At 39.8% G+C, this 20,327-nt stretch overlaps 1 protein-coding gene across 13 annotated transcripts in view; it reads right to left on the bottom strand.

The window, feature by feature from the left end:
* SSX2IP (SSX family member 2 interacting protein) overlaps positions 1–19,754 on the bottom strand; it is a 46,211-nt gene extending 26,457 nt beyond the window's left edge. For 2 of the 13 annotated variants that reach the window (XM_081055537.1, XM_081055531.1), the window contains exons 1-2: positions 19,589–19,725; positions 542–673 (exon numbers count right to left, since the gene is read on the bottom strand). In XM_081055537.1, coding sequence (XP_080911663.1) covers positions 542–584 — 43 coding nt within the window. In that variant the 5' untranslated portion in view covers positions 585–673; positions 19,589–19,725. Of the gene's footprint in view, positions 1–541; positions 674–19,379 lie in introns of all 13 variants that reach the window. The other 11 variants (XM_081055540.1, XM_081055532.1, XM_081055542.1 and 8 more) reach the window with 9 other exon arrangements.
* Positions 19,755–20,327: the final 573 nt, after the last annotated feature.

The following is a 20,327-nucleotide window of genomic DNA, read 5'->3' as shown; positions in this document are numbered from 1 at the left end:
GAATCTCCAAAACTAAATATTCTGAATTGTATAAATATTTTAAGTATTTTCAAATTAAAGCAAATCTGGGTTTTGTATGAAAACTATATACTTTAATTCCAAAATGATACGACTATAAAGTGGTGCCCTTAGTGGACATGTTAAACTACAATATGCTACCTTAATTTACACTGCTTTAGATTTATGAGCATGACAGACAAAAATCACTTCTCTATGCACTCAAAGTTTTTGTGATTACAGAATAAATTAGAGAAATGCATTGAAGTAGCTAATGAATTTATTTCAAATGCATAAAAATTTCCTCACAAATAGTAACAGTCAAGTAATCTATTATTCATCCAAAGGATCTAATCCCACTAATCATGGCTCAATTCTTAGCTCTCCCTGATAATTTTACTCAAGATAGAAATTAGATATTTTACAACTATTTATGTCTCTCTAGTCACACCTTCAATATTTGCGGTCACTATTTCATAGTTTCATTGAAAAACTCACCTTTACAATGACTGCGTTAGCTTACAATTATGTTAAATTCAGTTACCTGAAGACAGACCTGTATCTGTAATAGTCATCCAATCTCCCATAGCAGTTGCTGGAGCCAGGATACCTGAGGAACCAGTTCAGCAACGAATCATACGGTCCAGCTACCGTAACTCTTCCACGTAGGCATCTCCTTAAAAAGCAAATCATAGAATAACAGTATCTAATTAAAAATATGAAAGCAAATCGAAAACCACGGTGTAAGACTTAGTTGTTATGTACATCAAAACAGAAAGATGTTGCATTATTTACTCTCATGTACACTCACATAGAACACAGCAGAACTCATAATTTCTGTGTTTGCGGACGTGAGTGCAAGGGTGAAGGTTAAAGGCTTCTCCAGTTATACTCAGGTATTCACATTACTTCATATACAAAGTACATGGTACATGATTTCACTCACAATTTACATCTAAGGTACAGCACTGTTGTAAGTAATATATATTTCTATTTTATGTCCTTTAAAATAAAGTATAATTTGTATTTATGTAGATGAGAATATGAAAAAAATTCTTGGCCAGCATTCCCATTTTTCGTTTTTACAGACTATATTAGCAAAACGTGTATTTCTAATTACAACTTGCAGTATAGGCAAAGATGTAGAGAAAAAGAATATTTCCATACATCGCTCTCCAGAAAAATTATTTCAATTTATACTACTACCAAACAATTTGGTAAGATTTTTCAAATTTCTTAAAAACGAAAAAATATTTTAATCCAGAAATTCCACTTCTAAAATTTTATCCTAATAAAATAACAACTTGTACAAAGATTCATCAATAAATTGTTTTTACAATATCAAAATACCAAAATGTTCCATAGTAGAAGACTGGTTACATAAATGACACCTTTATGCAATAGGACATACACTGTGTAACCTTTAAACAACCAAGTAGAATTAGGGTGGCTAACAAATACATAAAAGGCAAGAAATGCAGAATTATAAGAAACACATAACCCTTTTAGTCTACCATTCACGTTTTTACTTTCTATAGAACTATTTCTCCATCATAAAAAATGCAAATAAAACTATAAATGGCAATTGAGGTCCGGGACAGAAGAAGGAGAGGTAAAGACTGCAGGCAAACTGGAGAACACATGCCAACACTTTGGACGGCTGTTTCTCAGCTATAGCAAATTGTCGCCAAAAGAGAACATAGGTCCTGTGTTGCCACATCTTTCCATTTTTAAAGAAATGTTGCAATTCTGAATTTTTATGTGAAATCTCCCAAGTTTTAAAGTTAGAAGCTAATTAAAAAGATCATTCAAGTATCTGTAGGAAGGGGGAGTGGTTGGGAGGCGGATATGAAAAAGCCTTCTGTACCTTGATCTGAGGCGCAGTTACATAGGTACACACATTAGCACAAGTAATCAAACGGTACACTTAAGATTTGTGCACCTGACTGCATGTAAGTTATACCTCAAACAACACTTTTTAATAAGCCAAATAAAATGTATCTTTAGGCCAGGTCTGGACTGTGGAACAAGAGTTCACAACCCTTGTTCGGAATATTTTAAATTGTGGGGAAATGTTCACAATATAATGTTAAAGTGAAATAAAAATTTTCATTCATCCAATAAAATTTTAATTGTATTACTATGTGCCAGACACACTATTCTAGGCACAAATTAGGCCCTGTTCTCTATTTCTAGTGGGGGTAGACATAGGTAAGGAATAAATTAAATTACATTAACATAATACTCAGAGGAAGATGAGAACTATAAAGAAAATAAAACACAGTAACACGAGAGTACTGGGGTGGGTGTATCTAGATTAGTCAAGGAAGGCTGCACCGAGATCTAAACGACACAGCGTCAACCATAAGGTGATCAATGGCCAGAACAGCCCAGGTAAAGGAAACAGCAGGTACTAGGATGTAAGGTGGAAAGGAACTTGATAAGTATGAGAAACATACAGAAAACCAGTTCGTTCGAAGCACAGTAAGCAAGGTTTAATGGCAGGCAATTGGACTTTCTCCAAATTTCAATGAAAAGCTACTGAAGCAGTTTCAGCAGGAAAGCAACATGATCCCCGTTAGGCTTTTAAAAAGATCAATGGCTACTCTACCATACAATCTATTTGCATAGATTACAGGTGAACAATAGTGGAGAGGCTGGGAGAAATCAGGCTACTGCAATAGCTCAGGCAAGACTAGTGTTACACCACAGCTCTAACAGTGGAAGCAGACAGATGGATAAATTAGGGATTTTTTTTTTTTAATTAGGTTCCTGGAGACAGAACCTTCCGGACTTGCAAATGGACTGAAATATGGGCAAAAGAAAAACCACAGATGATTCCTAGGTCATAGAGCAGCATACGATATAATGCAAATGACGCTGTGTGTAGTACAGGTGTGATGTCACACACACGTCCACACAGAAGGCCATCAGTCTGGCACTGAACTTTTCCCATGTTTCGAATCACGTGCCTCGGTAGGAGCACCCTGAACTATTTTGTACCTCCCACTGCCCTTAAATGGGTGCCTTCAGCAACAGGACGAGCGGGATGAAGGTTGAGTCTGCACCAAGGCAGACGATGATTTTACTTTCAGCTTTCAGAGATAGTAGCTATAAGTAAAACAGGATCCAAGGGACAATAAACTCATCTATTCTCAGCCAGCTCTGCTTCGGGTAAGTTACTTAACCTCTCCAAGCCCTAGTTTTCTCACTGCTAAATCGCCGTTATAATGGCTCGGACTTCACAGTTTCCCCTGACTTTACGTGAGATTATGCACATAAAGTATCTGGCACACTGCCTGGCATACGGGGCACATGGAATTAATATCAGTCACCATCATCATCATCGTCTACATACAGATCTGACGTTTGGTATCAATGACAGGGTTCTAAAACCCGTAACAAAATGCACCATTGCTCTTTATAAAAACTAAACATAAACCCTTAGAAGATCTCGAGACAGATACCCTTATAAGAACGCGTTAGGCAGCGGGTTAATTCTTTGTAATCACAGGTTAGCAGTAGGGACTAGATCAGAAGAATACAGAAATAGGCACTTTTCCAAGTCCCTTTTTAAAAGATGTTTGTAAATAAGACACAACAGTGCTCTAAAGGCCTTTTCTCCTCATACGGAAACATCCTCAAACACTAAAATGTGTCTACTACATATCCATTCGTTAAAAGTTATAATTTAAGTCAGGTATTCTTTCTCTGTGAATTTAGCTGTCCAGTGTCCACAGGTTTAGACTTTCAATTGTTGCCTGGCCTATTGATTAAAAAAAAACAAAACAAAACAAGAAACCCTGTAATATATTCAGTTAAATGTTCACGATGAAAATGAAAACTCCATTTTGAAGTGCTTTGAAACAAAAAACCTTATTAACAGTCTATGATTTCATAAAATCTAGAAGTTTCTAAGTCATCTTCTTTTCGATGATGTAACTAATTGTATACTCCAGGGCCTGTGATAAAAGTTAACCAACGAGTTTTTCCAAGAAATGAGACTTAAGACTTAATCAACATACACCCCAACCAAGAGACTAATTTAAGAAAAAAGATAACAGAAGCATCTCTGCTTTGCATAAATCTAACACAACCACAAGTTCATTTCAACTTGAAAGCTTCAAAGGCAGCCAAGGACTCCATTAAAACCTGGTGCTGAAACCCTGAATTAAACTACATATTTTATATGTATAATACATATTATATATTAATAAAGTCACATCAACCACTATATAGTGGACATGATTATCCAGGACAAGTTATATACAACAAACTTGGTTATGCCAGCATTGTTACTATAGTTTCACTACAGAAGAAAAGAAAAAAGCTAATAATGAATCGTGTTCAAGTAATGTGTAATCCTCAATTCTCTATGTATACCATTGGTTGTGATAGCTGTTCAGATTCCAACATAAATCAAACTCACGAGTGAATTTTATTAGCAAAACTTGAAGACTAAAGAATGTAAACATCTTGTCAATGTCATTTCATTCATCTAAGATTGTTAGGGAACAATCTTGAAACAAAACAAATAAAAACCTATACGGTATTCCATAAGCAAGAATTCCTTCTCCTATTCCCTATAACAGAGAGAAATAGTTTTGTTCCTTACTGGTAGATAATTTGTATGTCGGCATCTAATAAACCCCTCATGCATTTCTCTATGTACATTTCAATAAGTAAGTATTCATAATAGAAAATCTTACTAATTGCAGTAAAAGAGCAACCATTTCAGTGTAAATGTTATCTTACTATTTCTGAAAAACTGGCTTCCCTCTATGCTGCTATGGGCCCCAAAGTACCGATGCCATGTACTCAAATGTAAAATGAGCAAGGGTACTCTGGTCTGTTCTGGGTAAAACGCTTTTGCGGAACATAATCATCGAGCATTTTCTAGGTTAGAATCCTGACAGAAAATTGGGAAGCAGTGACATATTTAAAGTTAACATAACTGTACCCTTTCTGAAAGAAAATGAAGATTTTAGTAAGTTTTATAAATCCATCATTCTTCATGTCAAAGTATTTTCTTTCATATATATTTATCTGTATTAGAGACAGAAAACTTGGGATCAGGAATGTCATGAGGATTATCTGAGTCACATTTCTAATTGGTTGTGAAACCTGGTCACAGATCTCAGTCTCTGAAACTGTGCCCTTTTTGCTCTATCACCAGTTAACCCTAAACATGCATCTCTCTCTCTCTCATATATATATATGAGATATATATGTATCGATAGATAGATATGTGTTAAAAATAGAATAGAATAAATATTTCCATGAAGTCTCTTTAAAAACACTTGAGTTCCCATACATCACTTTAAATGATTTCATTCAGAGTACACAATTCTTAAAGGAACTTATCTATTACTTAAATTGAGGCATACATAAACTTGTTCTCTGCTTTGCCATTAACAGTAGCCTTATTCTATTTACAAACACTTTGCTTTGAAAAGGTATAAAAACAATTCCCAGAAATAAGATCATTTTCCATAGAAAGTTTAACAAGAGTGCAATTAAATAACTCATTTTGCCATATTCTATCCCAGAGTAAATATTAAGACAACGTCAAAAGTAACTAGATAGATCTTTAGCAACATTTGTGGTTCAGATTAATTACTACTGTTTTTTTCCATCAGAAAAGTTCCCTGCTTGGTTTTTCCTCTTTCTCTTCCAAAGACTCAGGGGTTCTCTATATAATTAATCACTTGTAGAATTTTGGGAGAAGCAGCCAGTAGGATAGCCCTCTATGATTCCTGCTTCCCATTGTACCGCGTTTCCCCGAAAATAAGACCAGGTCTTATATTAATTTTTGCTCCAAAAGATGCATTAGGGTGTATTTTCAGGGGATGTCTTATTTTTTCATGTACAACAATCTACATTTATTCAAATACAGTCATGTCATCTTCTGGAACATCGTCATAATGTACTAAATGTGTCTGTCTGGCTGACGATCTTAACTGGGGCTGATTTTCGGGGTAAGTCTTATTTTTGAGGAAACACGGTACATACCTTTGGGTTATTCTGCTCCTTGAGTGTGGACTGGGTTTAAGGACTAGCTTCTAACAAATAAAATACAGCATAAGTGATGGCATTTCACTTTCAAATTTAGATCATAAAAAGGCTGTAGCTTCTGTTTGGGATTGGTTCTCAAGTGCTGTCCCTCGGACCCCTCTTTTTGGGGAAAGCAAGCTATCATGTTTTGAGCAGCCCCATGACAGGCCAATGTGGCAAGGAACTGATGTCTCTAGTCAACAGCCAGTGAGGCCCAGAGGCCTTCCAAGAGCCATAGAAATGAGTATGGAAGTATCCTCCCCCAGTCAAGCCTTGAGATGACTGCAACCTTGGCCAACACCTTGAAAGCAGCCTAGTGAGGGACCCTGAGCCAGAGGTACCAAGCTAGGCCACACCTACATTCCTGATCAACAGAAATTAGAAGATAAACGCTTGTTATTTTAAGCTGCTAATTTTAGAGTAATTTGTTATGCAGCAATAGATAACTAACATATATATCTTAATTCCTTCCATAATTTACGTCTCGTAATGAAACACAACTAAAGTGATACCATACACTACAAAAGCAACTAATTAGGTGTTGTCAAGCAGGTGCCTATCTGTCTGTTCCCCCCTTAAAAAGAAAGAAGAGTCTGTGAGACTAATCCTTTTAGGGACTTTGCTTCACCTTTGTGCTTACACCTGATGACTCCCTTTTTGGCCCCAAAGGATGGCTGGCTAGCCAATGACGGGTAAGATTCCTCAAGAAAGGAACGACCTAAGACAGGCACAGGCGTGTGGGGAGCACCAGGAGAACTCACGGAGTTGATAGAGGTGGGCACAGCTCCCCACCATCCCCCATCTAAGGAGAGCTTCTGCCTCTGTGGCTGTATTCCTTCCTACAACCTGCTTGGGAAGTGATTCTAGATGTGATAACATCAGTTCTCCATCTCAGCAAGTTTCAGCATAGTTTTGTCCCCTGGGGAGGTACAAACAACAATTATAATTCATCATGGGACTTTCGGCAGGCAAGGGTGATTGGTTTGAACCAGTTTTCTGGTATGGTGTACGGGACTCACAGACCATAAGAAAAACAATGCTACTTCCTTGTGTGTACATCAATAAAAGCTACAAGGTGGCCCAATTAGGGGCTCTCAGTCCTTTGGGGCTGGGAGACCCTTGGCCCGTGTTTCAAAACTTTCTTGATTTCCGTTTCTTTCTTAACCCTTTGCCACCCCTTCTCGTTCACTCACTGCCTGGACGCGACAATTAGGTTTATGACAATTTTATCATCTAGTATTAAAATTAATCAAATCATTATAGTTGGATGCCTTCCCCAGTAGTTCACATACTTCTACAGAGTAGGGAACGTACATATTCATTTTTGTATCCAACAGGTCCTAAAATAGCAGGTGCTGAGTAAATGTTTACAAAATGCACTGAGTCCCACATACGACACACTTGCTCCAGCCTGCGTGCTCTACCTATGCTTTCTTCTTTCACCTCCCCCAAATTAAGGCTTCTTCAAAGCCCCACTCAACCACCATCATCTCCTCTACACAGCCCATGAAACTCCATTCTCTAGGTCCTCCATACACTTACTAGTTTGTTTCATCTTTCCCAACTAGACACTTTAAGTACCACACATTTTACATTTCTGTATCTTCCCACTAATCTTAATAGAATAATCAATGAATGCGCAAGTGAATAACTGATGGTAAGTACAACATGTTCAAACCAGCAAGCAAAAGTGGATAAAGGAAAAGAGCAATGGAAAAGATACATAAGATGTGACTCCTTTAGAGGAAAGTTATTCTTCATCTCCCAAAATCTCTCCCACACACCTACCCACTGAAAGAGAGCACAGAAGACACATAAGCGGTACCATGATTACAGGACTTCCTTCACACAGTACACTATTTTAAGTGTTCTTTTCAAGTTAACATAGAATTCTACCTTGAGAAGGCGCAATTGTCTACCTAATCAGAATTCTAAAACAAATTTTAATCAAGTGTCAGAAAATAATAGTTTTTCATTATACAGGAATGTGGTAACATTATACCATCTGGGCTTCTAAATATTGCCCAGGATTTTTTCACAAATAGCTAACTAAAAAGTCTTTGCTAAAATCTCAAAGTCAGAGCTACCAAATTGCTAGGTGAAAAAAATAAACTTGTTAAAACTAAGCCTTTAAACATTAGTCCTATCTTACAAATTCAGTCATAAAATTTAAGAATTTAGTTTTCAGCATACTTTAATAGATGTTATTACTATAAAAAAACGAATATATTATGATTACTAAAAATATTAACACCATCTTTTACTCTAATTTTGTTCCAGAGGCGACTATAGTTTTTAATTCCATTACAAATGCCTGATACCTTAAACAAAATCATTAAAACAAAATCTTGATTAAGATATGCATATCAGTATAAAAATACACTAATTCAATCTCTTAGGAAATCTACTTTTTACAAATTTAAAATCTAAGTGATTTCATCTGAGTGGTATAATTTAATAGTATAGATATTTTCCACAGAAATAAATTCTTCACAAATTAAATTTTAATATATAACTGAATGGCTGAAACTCAAAATTTGGTAGGTATTTCCTTAATCATCTTCCCCCTACTAAGTTTGCCGCTGTGAGGAGGATTTACAGCTGTGGGGGCGCGGGGAGTGGGGTCTAGTGCAGACAATGTAAGCCTCACAGGCCTGGGTCAGACAGCCTGGGTTCGTATCCTAACCAGTCTCTCTCTGAGCCAGTTTCCTCACCAGGAAAATGGGGTGAGACTACCTACTTCGAAGGATCCGTTGTAGTTATTTAATGAGGTAACAGGTGAAAAACTAAGCACAGTATACCTAGGATATGGGTAGTGATCTAAATGCTTCATACATGTTATGAAGTCAATCCTTACAACCACCCTATGTGTTATCATATTAATTCCTTTCTACAAATAAGGAAATGGAAGCACGGAAAGGTTAGGTAATTTGCCCAAGGTCCTATAGCTGGCAAGTGGCAGAGCCGGTGGATATTTCCCAGCCCAGACTCCAGAGCCCATTCTCTTAACCATCACGCATAGCGGCTCCAGTGGATCAGAGGCTCAGGAAACAGTACCTCTTACCATCACTCATTACCTCAAATCCCCCAACTAGACCAAGACTGCAAAAAATAGCGTGAAGACACAAGTATGGTAAAATACTTCACGTGTGTCCCTTTGGGTTGAGAAATACAATCTCAGTGAAGCTCCAAGCCAGAATTTCCCATTAGAAAGCTATCCTCTTAGTACCTCAGGGAGTAGGAAGCTACATTAAATTCTTTATATACACCCTTGAACCAATTATTGCTGCAGTATGAGAAACAGTGTGCTATAACGGCTAAAAGCACAGGGTCCAAAGTCAGACCACCTGAGTTCAAAGCCCTGTGCCAGCACTTATAAGTGGCCTGAACAGAAATCTCTGGACTTCATTTTCCTCATCTGCGAAAGGAGTGTAAAAACAGTCTTCATCTCAAAGGATTATACTGCGGTTAAATAAATTTAGCTTTAAAATTTATTTAACAACTTTATTAAATAAGTGTATGCATGCAAAGGGGTTAAAACAGGGTCTTGGGTATATGGTAAGTGGTCAATGTTAGCTATCATTAGATATTTTACTAATTTGGAAAGACTGCCATGATATTTTGTTAAGTAATAAAAAAAGTTGTAGAACAATATCTATTATCTTATTTGGTCTTTAAAAAATTACACATGAGTATGTATTTACAGGTATAAATTCTTCCCTATAAAGACAGAAGTTTGTATAAGAACAGAAAAAAGCAGATAAGACCCACGTGGGAATAGAAAAGAGAGGGGGCAAGGGAAGAACTTCTCATCCCTTTCTATACGCATTTTCACACACATAAAGACCTTATGCGTAATCTTTACTTTTTGTATGTCTTCCAAATTTTCTGTAAGTGAATTGTTTTTCATATAATGAGAAAAAAAATCCATGTTTTTAAAGGAAATTACAGTGATAAACAGAGGCAATGGGGATGAACAGTACCACTTTCAAACACCAAAACTAACAAGAAAATGGCATGAGTAATAAAAAATATTTGTTTCCAGATTAATCAGTTTACCTTCAGTATTTTAGCACACAAAGCCATGTTGGGCAATACCTGGTTAGAAATTATACAAACGTCCCAGAGTTATTCAGATAATCAATTATGTAAAGGAAACAGAACATCACCAGAGGTTAGTATTTTGTAGTTTACATGGGAATCTTGCAATTTACAAAAATTTGAAATGTGTAAGTCTTTCCACTCATCAATCGTACTTCTAGGCATCTATTACCACATAGTCAATCACACAAGTAATGACATGCAAGGATACTGTTGACAGCAGCATATTTGTAATGGCAAGAAATGGGGGATAATCCAACTATCCACCAATAGAGAAACAGTTAAAAACCAATCCCTTCTTTGCCAGAAGAAGGGATACGCTGGGATTATTAAAGTGAAGCAGATTTGCATGTGTAACGTGAAAGAAAGAAGTCACGGACGAGAATAGCATGATCTCCGTCTTTTGCTAAATCAAACTGTCTAAATACACTTAGGAGAAAGGTCTGGAAAAGCCACAGACTGTTACCAGTGACCTCCCTGGGGAAAGGATGGGTGGGTGCAGTGAGGGGTGGGCCAGGACTGCTCTGACGTCATCCACAGCACACCTTTCTATAACGGCACTGTTTTAGGGACACGTAACATTGTGTAAAAATGTTAGAGACCGAGGGTTCACGCCGAGTTAACGAGCTAATGAATGTGGAAGCACCCCCACCTCAGTGTAAGACAGCAGCTCCCGGCCCTGCAGTGGAAATACCAACTCAGACAGCCGATAGACTCTGCGCCCATCAATTACGTGTCTAGCACTGACCGCACACACACGCACCCAAGGGGGCACGGATGAAGCCGGCTCCACCCTGATGCCCTGCTATGCCTGGGGGTGTCTGGGGGATAAGCCCAGCGGGAGGCAGACACTCCCCACCATGTTTCGAAGAGCAAAGATACTGGCTGACCTCCCAAAGGGGGCTTCTCCCTCTGGCTCCATTATAATCTAAAGTTGTCAGGAGGAAAGATGGAGGGAAACTGACTCTGACATAACTAGTAATATTCTTTTCAAAAAAGTGTTAATCTATCAACCTTCTATGACTCAAGCAACTACTGGTAATAGGTGCGTTTCTCTGCATAAAGAGAGCAGCTCAAGAAACCATATAGGTATGTACTTATAGAGTCCACGCTGCACCATCTGGCATTTCATTATACACTGTCTTTTTATTGCTGATGTTTTCATCTAGTTTGGTCTTAGCTCTCCAATTAAACTTAGATTTTTTTCAGGGGACTGTCATTTCAGGGCAGCTGCATAGGGTATAGAAGGAGCACGAGACCGAGGGTAGGGGCTGCGGTTCTCAGTGCCACTTCTATTATTTACAGAGCAACCTTGAGCCCGTCATAATTTCTTTATTTTCAGTTTCCATATCTGTAAAATTAGAAGTTGAACTAGATGGTCTTTAAAGAATTTTCAGTTCTATTATCTATATTTTCACATTTCTCCTGGGACCTAAAGTGAAATTGAGTGCAGCTATTTATATCAAAATTTCTTCTTCAGATTTTTGTACCAGAATGTGCACACGCTGTCTTCACAACCGTGTTTAGCAAATGAGATTCAACCTAATTTTAACAGTAAGATAACATTGATCACACCTAAAGCATTTACTTGGAACAAGGAAATTTAAAGCATTTTACATGCATTAATTCAATCTCAAAATAACCCAAATAGTTATTTCCCCCTACTACAGACGAGGAAACAGAGGCCCAGAGTTTTCTTGCTCCAGGTCACACAGCTAGGATGTGACAAAGCTGAGATGCAAACCACAGTAGTCAGCACATTTAACTATTTTACCCCATTGTCTTTATTGTGGGAAAGGTGGGAACACACAATGGGAGCTGCTTTTCAAACGGAACACATACATACAGGTACTCACTTCTCTACCGCCGTACCTTGAGACTAAGTTAAAATCAGATAGTAACGATTCCCATTGAGTAACTGAAAGGTGAACTGCATAAAGCAGACAAAATACCGAATGTTATAAAAACTCAAAAAAACATTTTTGAAAAAAGTTAGTGAATATAGAGATCAAATGTCCAGGCTTTCCCCAAATTGCTATTTTTTTCTCTTTGTGCTTCTAGAACACTTTATATTAACTCTATTACAGTACAGATATAATTGTAATGAAACTTCTCCCTCCCCTCCTAATTTGAGTTCCTGTCAGCAGGCCTGCGTAGTACTGTTTGTACCCTGCATTAGTATGAGATGTCATAATTGACCCATGAAAGGAACCCGATAAAGTTTGCTGAACGAATGTCAATGAAGTTCGATGATATATTAGTGTGAGTTGTGCTACTTTCATATTATGACAAATCAGAATCTATACCTTAGCCATGGTGCAACTTAGAAGGGCTTTCAGTCCAATCTTGACGTGCTGGCTAGAGAAGCAGCAAGATGATTTAGTGCCTGAATTAAGAGCATGACAACGTGGAGACAGTATATCAATTTCAAATCCTTCCAGTGCAGATGTAGGAATAGCAGCAATCATATTCTTACATGAAGATTACAAAGAACAAAAAGGAAGTACTGTTTTTAAATCTCTCTTACTTTGTAAGGTTGAAAGTCAGCTAAGAAGCCCAAACAATATTTTTAAGTACTATTTATTGGTATGTCATTCCTAAAATAATAAAGTAGCAGGTAAAAAGTTTACTAAAGGAAATAGAAATAATCAACTAAACATAACTCATGAATCTGTTCTGGAATACTGTAACCATGTATCTGTAGTGGTTTACTCAATGAGTTAGCCCAAATTCAATCACTGATTATAGTTCTCAAAGTGTGGTCCCAAGACCAGCAGCATTCATAGCATCTAGAACTTGTTAAAAATGCAAATTCTCAAGTCCCACTTCGGACCTACAGATTCAGAAACTTGGGCGATGGGACCCAGAAACCAGTGTTTTTACAGACTCTCCATGGGATTCTGAGGCAAGAAGTTTGAGAACACGGCTAAGCGGCTATACTCTATAAAAACGTGGGTCAGTGTAAGTTAGTATTCTATTTATGCACTTTAGATAACAGAATACCAAAAAGGAATTGTTTCCTAAGGGTGCCACAGAATGGATTCCAAGAATAATGAAAGTGTTCCGAAGTACTAAATGAAGGTTGAAAATAACAGTCCTAGGGAATGCCAGGCTAAGGCTTATTAAACCTGGAGGGTAGGGAGAACCTTTGAAAAACAAACAATATGGCAGTTTAAATTCATATATCCTGTTCATATAATCTAGCCAGCCCAGTTCTAGGTATATATGCAAGAGAAATTCTTGCGTGTGTACGCCAGGAGACGAGAACATAAAACAGCAGCCCTCCTCACAACAGCAAACCAGCAAGAGCATAACCCTGGAAGCAATCCAAACACCCATCGACAGGAGAAGGGATATAGACTATGGCATTTCGGCAAAATGAAATATGCAGCAATCAGAAAACTTCAGTGACACACAATATAGACGAATCTCAGCGATATAATATTAAGTAAATGAATTTCAGCATTATAAAGTTAAAAAGTCTCAGAAAATAGGGCATGTAACATATATAGTTTTTAAACGTGCACATATTATGGAAAACTTATAGATGCAATAAAACTGTATTTAAAAAATACCAAGGAAATGATGAATATATGTAGGATTCAGTAAATAGTTGCCTCGGGTGAGGGAAGTAGAAAAAAGGTATGCAGGGGCCCACATGGTTATATAGAGGTTATTGTCAAGGTCATAGCTTTATGTTAGGTAGTGCCTATTATATTATTAAAACTAAATAAATGTTCCAATTATGAGAATGTGTCATGAGCCAAGGAATATAATTAATCTGATTCTTGGCACCTAAAGGCCTTTAAATTTTTTAAAAAATATATACTGTTCCTCAAATATTTCAAACAACTCTAAATTCTACCCAGTCTGGCTAACAGACACCAAGAGCCATGGATCCTAGGGCTGACTACTGCCCACTCAGGGGTTAAACTGTTTGGGGTCAGAGATTCCAGAGCCAATGACTCTCCCCCCTCAGAAGTATAAAAACAGGCAATTTCAGCTCCAGTTTTAGGGGATCCATGAAGCCATCCACAAATGTGCAAAGGATCCATGGATGGGGGGTTAAGAACTCCTGTACCAACTAATGACGTGAAACTGGTGGGAGAGAAGAACTACCCCTCTGAGCCTCTATTGCGTGCCAGAGGCGGCTTGTCAGCTATGTCATTTATCCTTACAATGGCCTATGTCATTTATCCTTACGATGGCCCTAGGACGATTAGATGTAACATTGTTTTACTGATGGGAGAATGTGAGGCTCAGAGACATTAGTTAATTTACCCAGTTACAAACAGGCAAGATTGGAATAAAACCCCAGCTATTTCATCTGGAAGGTAAGAATGAAAACTGGCTATCTACGACTCCAAAGCCTCATAGACCCTGGGCTCCCCTTGGCACTCAAAAAGTGTCCAGAGCACATGATATAAAGTCTCTGAGCCCATCTTCTCATTATAAAATAATACAGCTAATAATGGTTTATATTTACCAATGATTTCTAAGATGTCTTCTTGCTTTTACATGCTAGGTTCTACGCAGGGTATTTCTAAACTTGTATCCAGAAAGAGAAATGTTGAAGGTGCTTTTACATAGGAAAGGACAGACAACCATATTACAATCAACTGGCAACAGACTGACTAACTCAAGACTGGGCCTTTGTAACCTAGACCACTAAATCTCAGGTAAAAGGTATATGCAATGGCTGATACCCATCTTGGATTCTAGTATCTACTGGGCACTCACTAAACTCTGTATGATTTTAAAATCATACAAGTGTTAAAATTTTTTAACAATATTCTTCTAGCAGTCTCCTCCTAGCATAATATTTCTAAAATGGGTTCCATTTTCTGCAGCCCTCGCACAAAAGTATTGTAGCAAACTGGGCAGTAAATGGCCAGGGGCTGGCTGGCTGACCTTGGCCAGTAACAAGGAGAGTAGTGAAGGGTGGGCAAGAACTACTTCAGAAGCTGAACTAACAAAAACGGTGACAAGTGTACAAAAGGGAGGCGCTCATTGTCTCCTGTAAAAATCTGACTTTGGTACGAGACAGATAACAGTGTCACTTAAAGAGAACAGAGGAGTGAGGTTAATAAAACTGGGTTTGGTTCAGTGTGTGGAGATAATGAGCTCAGTGTGGAACTCACTGGGTTTAGAGAAGCTGTCAGGAAACATTCAAATAGGGATAAACTAGGGCCTGGAGCTCAAAAGACATCCAGGCAGATTTAGGAGTCATCCGCATACGTGTGGTAGTTGCCTCCATACAGAAAAAAGGGAAAGCAGAAAAAACCCCTTTAAAGGACAGCAACATATAACAGGTGAGTGAAGGTGACCTAGATGTAAGAGATAAAAATGGGGTGCGTGGAGGGGAACAGGCTTTAAAAAACCCAAGGGAAAAAAGTTTTAAAGAGGGAGTGGTGAACAGAAGCAAATGCCACAGAAAGTGCAAGACTTAAACAGGAAATTATGTTGGGATATGCTGATGAATGACTTTATGACAAAGCTGAGGGGTAAAAATGGAAACCGGCTTTCAGAAAAGTGATCAGCAAATGAGAAAAGAAAAGAAAAAACAAAGCTTCACAGAACGTATTTGGTTTCTCTGAAGGTACAGGTTTTATGGCACCCTCATGGACAGGTCCACTAGTGACAAAAAGAAATCCTCTCCTTAAGTCAGTTCTCACTCACTTACAGCATTTTATATCAAATAGAAATATTAAGGGCTCAATAAATGTAAGCTACTTTTCCAGGCACTGTTCTGGATATTTTCTTATCTAATCATCACAATCCTATGAAGTAGGTATTATTATCCCTAACGTACAAATGAGACGACTAAGACACAGAGAAAATAAGGGCCAAGTAATCACTTCTCCAAGGTCCCACAGCTAGTACTGTGGTGGGCAAACCAAAAATTTCACTCAAGAGGGTAAGAGGCCAATGTATGAAGGATTAATAGATGAGAATTGTAAATGTTATAGTTAAGATTGCACTGACTGTTTAACGGGACCCAGTTTAATTTCTATTTAAGAACTATTTTTAACTTGAATTTCTGTCTTCTCTCATCTCAAAATTCTGCACTGCCAGGACCTGACATTTTTATGCCTCTTATGACACTCAAATTCTGCACTGCATTATAATTGTGTTATCTCTCCTACTAAATTCCAAGTTGCTGAAAATGGGGCTGTATCTTATTTATCTTTGCATCTTTATTCCCCCAAACTTAAAAGTAGAAGACCCTAGACTTACTGAGATCATTTCACCATATATACAAATACTGAATCATGTTATACACCTGAAACTAATGTTATGCCGATTATACCTCAATAAAAAAATAGAAAAACAAAAAAGATACTCAATAAAAGTTATACGAATGATCATTTTTACTTTTCTGAAGTTTCTAGGGCTTCAATAAAATACTTTCAAAGTTTTTAATTGCTGTGTAGGACTGCTGTCTCTCAAATATTACTTTGTTTAGTTGGAGCACTCAAATTACTGATTTGGGGAGAAATACCCTTCTAAAGTAAAAATCAAATAAAACAATTCCCCTCAATAAAAGCTTTTGAAGATTCCCTACTGGTCAAAGGTCATAGCCATATTCTCCAATCTTATCACTAACCCACTCCACCTGTTTTAACTATCAAACCACCTGCACCTCCCAAAACAGTACATGGAACATGTCAATATGTGTTCACCAGGTGGACGCTGCTGCCGTCTTCTCCCACCCCGTCCTCCGTCAGGACACAGCTGAAATTCTCTTTTCTAAAGACTTCTCATATTTGCGATTTTTATTTTCTATTTTCGCTCTTTCCTTTATTATACTATAAATTTCCTAAAACAAACTCCACAAAGCAACACTCATCGTTTTTATCTTCAGATCTGGCCAACAGAGGCTTAGTAAGTATTTAATAAATATTTCTTGAAAGAATAAATTATTAAAACTTAATTCAGGGACTGGCCCAGTGGCTCAGGCAGTTGGAGCTCCGTGATCCTAATGTGGAAGGCTGCCGGTTCGATTCCCACATGGGCCAGTGCCAGATGGTTCAGTTGTTTGGAGCGTGTCCTCTCAACCACAAGGTTGCGGGTTCGACTCACCCAAGGGATGGTGGACTGCGTCCCCTGCAACTAACAATGGCAACTGGACCTGGAGCTGAGCTGTGCCCTCCACGACTAAGATTGAAAGGACAACAACTTGACTTAGAAAAAGTCCTGAAAGTACACACTGTTCCCCAATAAAGTCCTGTTCCCCTCCCCCCCAAAAAAAAACACACAAAAAAACCAAAACATAATTCAGTAAGTCTGCTGGTACTATATAGTATTGACCCACTATCAAAAGTAAAGATTTTAGGTAGTCTTCCATTATCAACAATGGTGCACTTTTCTATTCTATCTCACCCTGTAAATTCGTGAATTCAAGATAACTTGTATCTTCAGTAACAGCTAATCATGATCACCATCAACAGACACACAACAGACCCACAGAGTACCAAAACCTCTCCGTGATCTGGTCAAACCAATAAGTTATATTCACAACTACTGGTAAATGATATGGAAAAACATCACTTAAAAAGCTTTGGAATTGCTCCAATTTAAGCATGTGAAATGTATTAACATCACACAATTCTGGGGCAGTATCTTTTTATCTCTAGATGCATATTACATAGAAGACACTCAAACATCTCCTTTTATAAAACCTGTGTCATAGCCAGCTTCGTCAAAGAGCAGCTGTGTCAGATTTTTGGATGGTCCTAATCTTGTGTTGGCCTTGAGGCCTTTGGCAAATCATCTGAACAGTTAACGTTTTAGTTTTTTCACACAACACCTCAGCAGGTTTGGAACACATTATGCTTTGGCATATTAAGTCTTGTCACAAGGCGCAATGTGTTATGAGCAGATCTTCACATTTCATCTTAGAATAACTAAGTCCTTGCAGTTATCTTCAAGCTGCTTCACTCATGATACTTAATCCTAAGGCTTTATTATCTTCATTGTACACATGGGGAAAGAGAAGGAAAGGAAGGGTATAAAATTACTTGGCTGAAAGGACCCAGCGAGTCACTAAAACAGCCTTCATTGTAACGATCAGTTCCTTCATCCCGTTTTCAAAGAACCATTTTGAGAAACTTTCACTGACAGCAGGCAGAATAGTGTGAAATTAGTTATTAGCTTTTACTTATTTAATTTGAATGAATAACCTAAGCTTCCTAGTCTGCAGTTTAAGTTTTGCTGACAGAATCCAAGCTCAACTTCTAAATGTCAAGATAGCTTGACCTAAACTTTAACTCTAAAGGCATTTTTTTTCTCTCTTCAGATCTCTGAATCTTTTCAAATTCTGTTCAGTCTCCTAAATGTGTTAAGTCATACCTACGTTTCCAGGTCAGGATCAAGGCTGCCAGAATTTTCTTCTACTTAAAGAGTAAATCAATCCCTCCTGAGTCGTGAAGGGTTCCAAGGCCCCCATCATTCACAGCCATCTCTAGGCCTAGCCTGCAATCTGAACTGTTAGGGGAGCCCAGCAATGTCAAATTCCAGGAAGTCCCCTCTTACACTTGTGAACCCCCCTCGGAGGAGTGCCTCTTCTAATCCTCACCCCATTATGGGGTTCAGAAAAGGGAAATCTCAATTCGCTCAGATCCAACAAGAACAGCACCAGCGTTGCAAGTAATGATAATTTGGCAATCATAACTACGGACCCTGACGTGGGGCAATAATCGAAAGATTCCCATATGACACATGCTGAGAACGAATTATTTAGCAGATTCCATTTCCTGGGCCCAAGTGACCTGCATAACTGGACGACCAGCATTGGCTCAAAAGAGGACAGGGGGCTCATACTTTAGTCTTCTGTACGTTACTATAAAATTCTACACCAAAATATTCTCCCACATGCCTGCCTGCCTCTTAGATGATGTAAGTTCTTCCCCGAGACATTTAACTATCATTGGGATTCTCTTCCACTGCAGCGGCCACAGGCCACCCAGTAACTCACGCTAACGACTGCCTCTTGCGGCTCGAGCTAACAAATCCCGAAGCCCGCACGCCCCGCAGCCTCTGCTGAGACACCGCAGCCCCAAATTGGCCATGCCCTCCACCCCCACGTCCCCGCCTCGCTCGTCATCCCACGCCAGGCGCCACCCTCCCTCCATCCTGGAGAGGGTTTGGGGCTCCAAGGGCCGGAGCCCTCCCGAGGGCGCAGCACTGCGATCACCAGCAGGAGTGGTCCCCGAACTGGCACCTACCTCCCACCTCCTCCTCCCGGCACCGCCGGGGCGAGAGGGGGTAAAGGCTGGTCCAGCTCCACCAACGGCCCCAACCGCCGCGCCGAGCTAGGTGCCGGCGCTCACCTCCGCGCCTGCCTTCCCGCCCTTCCCCGGCGTCTACCACCCGCCGGCGCCGTCGCCCGTGAGGCGGGCGCGTCATAATCCCTGCCGCGGGGTCAGGCTCTCACCCGTCACGGGTCCCGGGAGAGGCGGGCAGGCACCACTACGAGTCCAAGACCGGTCCGCTCAGCCCGGAGGGCCGGCCCAAGCTCGGCGGCACGCAGCGCCCCAGGCCAGCGGCCCCGCCTCCGCCTCCGGCTCCCGCCTCCTCCGCCCCCAGCCGGGCTCCGCCCCGCCCCGCGCGGCCGCCTCCCCGCCTCTACAGGTTCGCAAGGTTCCCACCCCGCCCCCGCGCCGCAGGCCCGGCCGCCTCCCATTGGCTCCGCCAGTTGCTAGGCGATGAACAACCGCGGCCTGCATTGGTTCGGTGGGGGCCTCGGGAGCCTCCTCCCCACCTCCAAAAAAAAAAAAAAAAAAATAAAACTCGGAGCAAAAGAAAACCTTATCCCTGGAGCCCAGCAAGATGCGGGCGCAGCTGCGGCTGCGGCACCTGTTACGCCCTGTGATTCACCCGGCCCGGCTCTGCTCCCTGCCCCTCCTCACGCCTGCAGAGCTCGGGGCCTCGGACTCCTTGGGGGAAGGGAACCCTGGCTGCATTAAAGCACGTGTTCCGAGCTCCGGTGAACCCCAGCACCCCCCGTAGGAGCAAAAGTGAAGCTCCCTGAAGAGCCACGTGCGCTTGCAAAAGTGGAGAAGTAAACCAAACAGCCGGCACCCAGAATTAGGTCAGGCCCAGGGGAAGGGATGTTCAAGCGTCGGGAATCCTGGATGAAACGACCCCACCAGGAGAAAGTTACACGTAAAATT

Source organism: Rhinolophus hipposideros (assembly GCF_964194185.1).
Source record: "Rhinolophus hipposideros genome assembly, chromosome: 8".
In the NCBI taxonomy this organism is placed as follows: domain Eukaryota; kingdom Metazoa; phylum Chordata; class Mammalia; order Chiroptera; family Rhinolophidae; genus Rhinolophus; species Rhinolophus hipposideros.
This window is presented reverse-complemented; position numbering and strand designations above follow the sequence as displayed.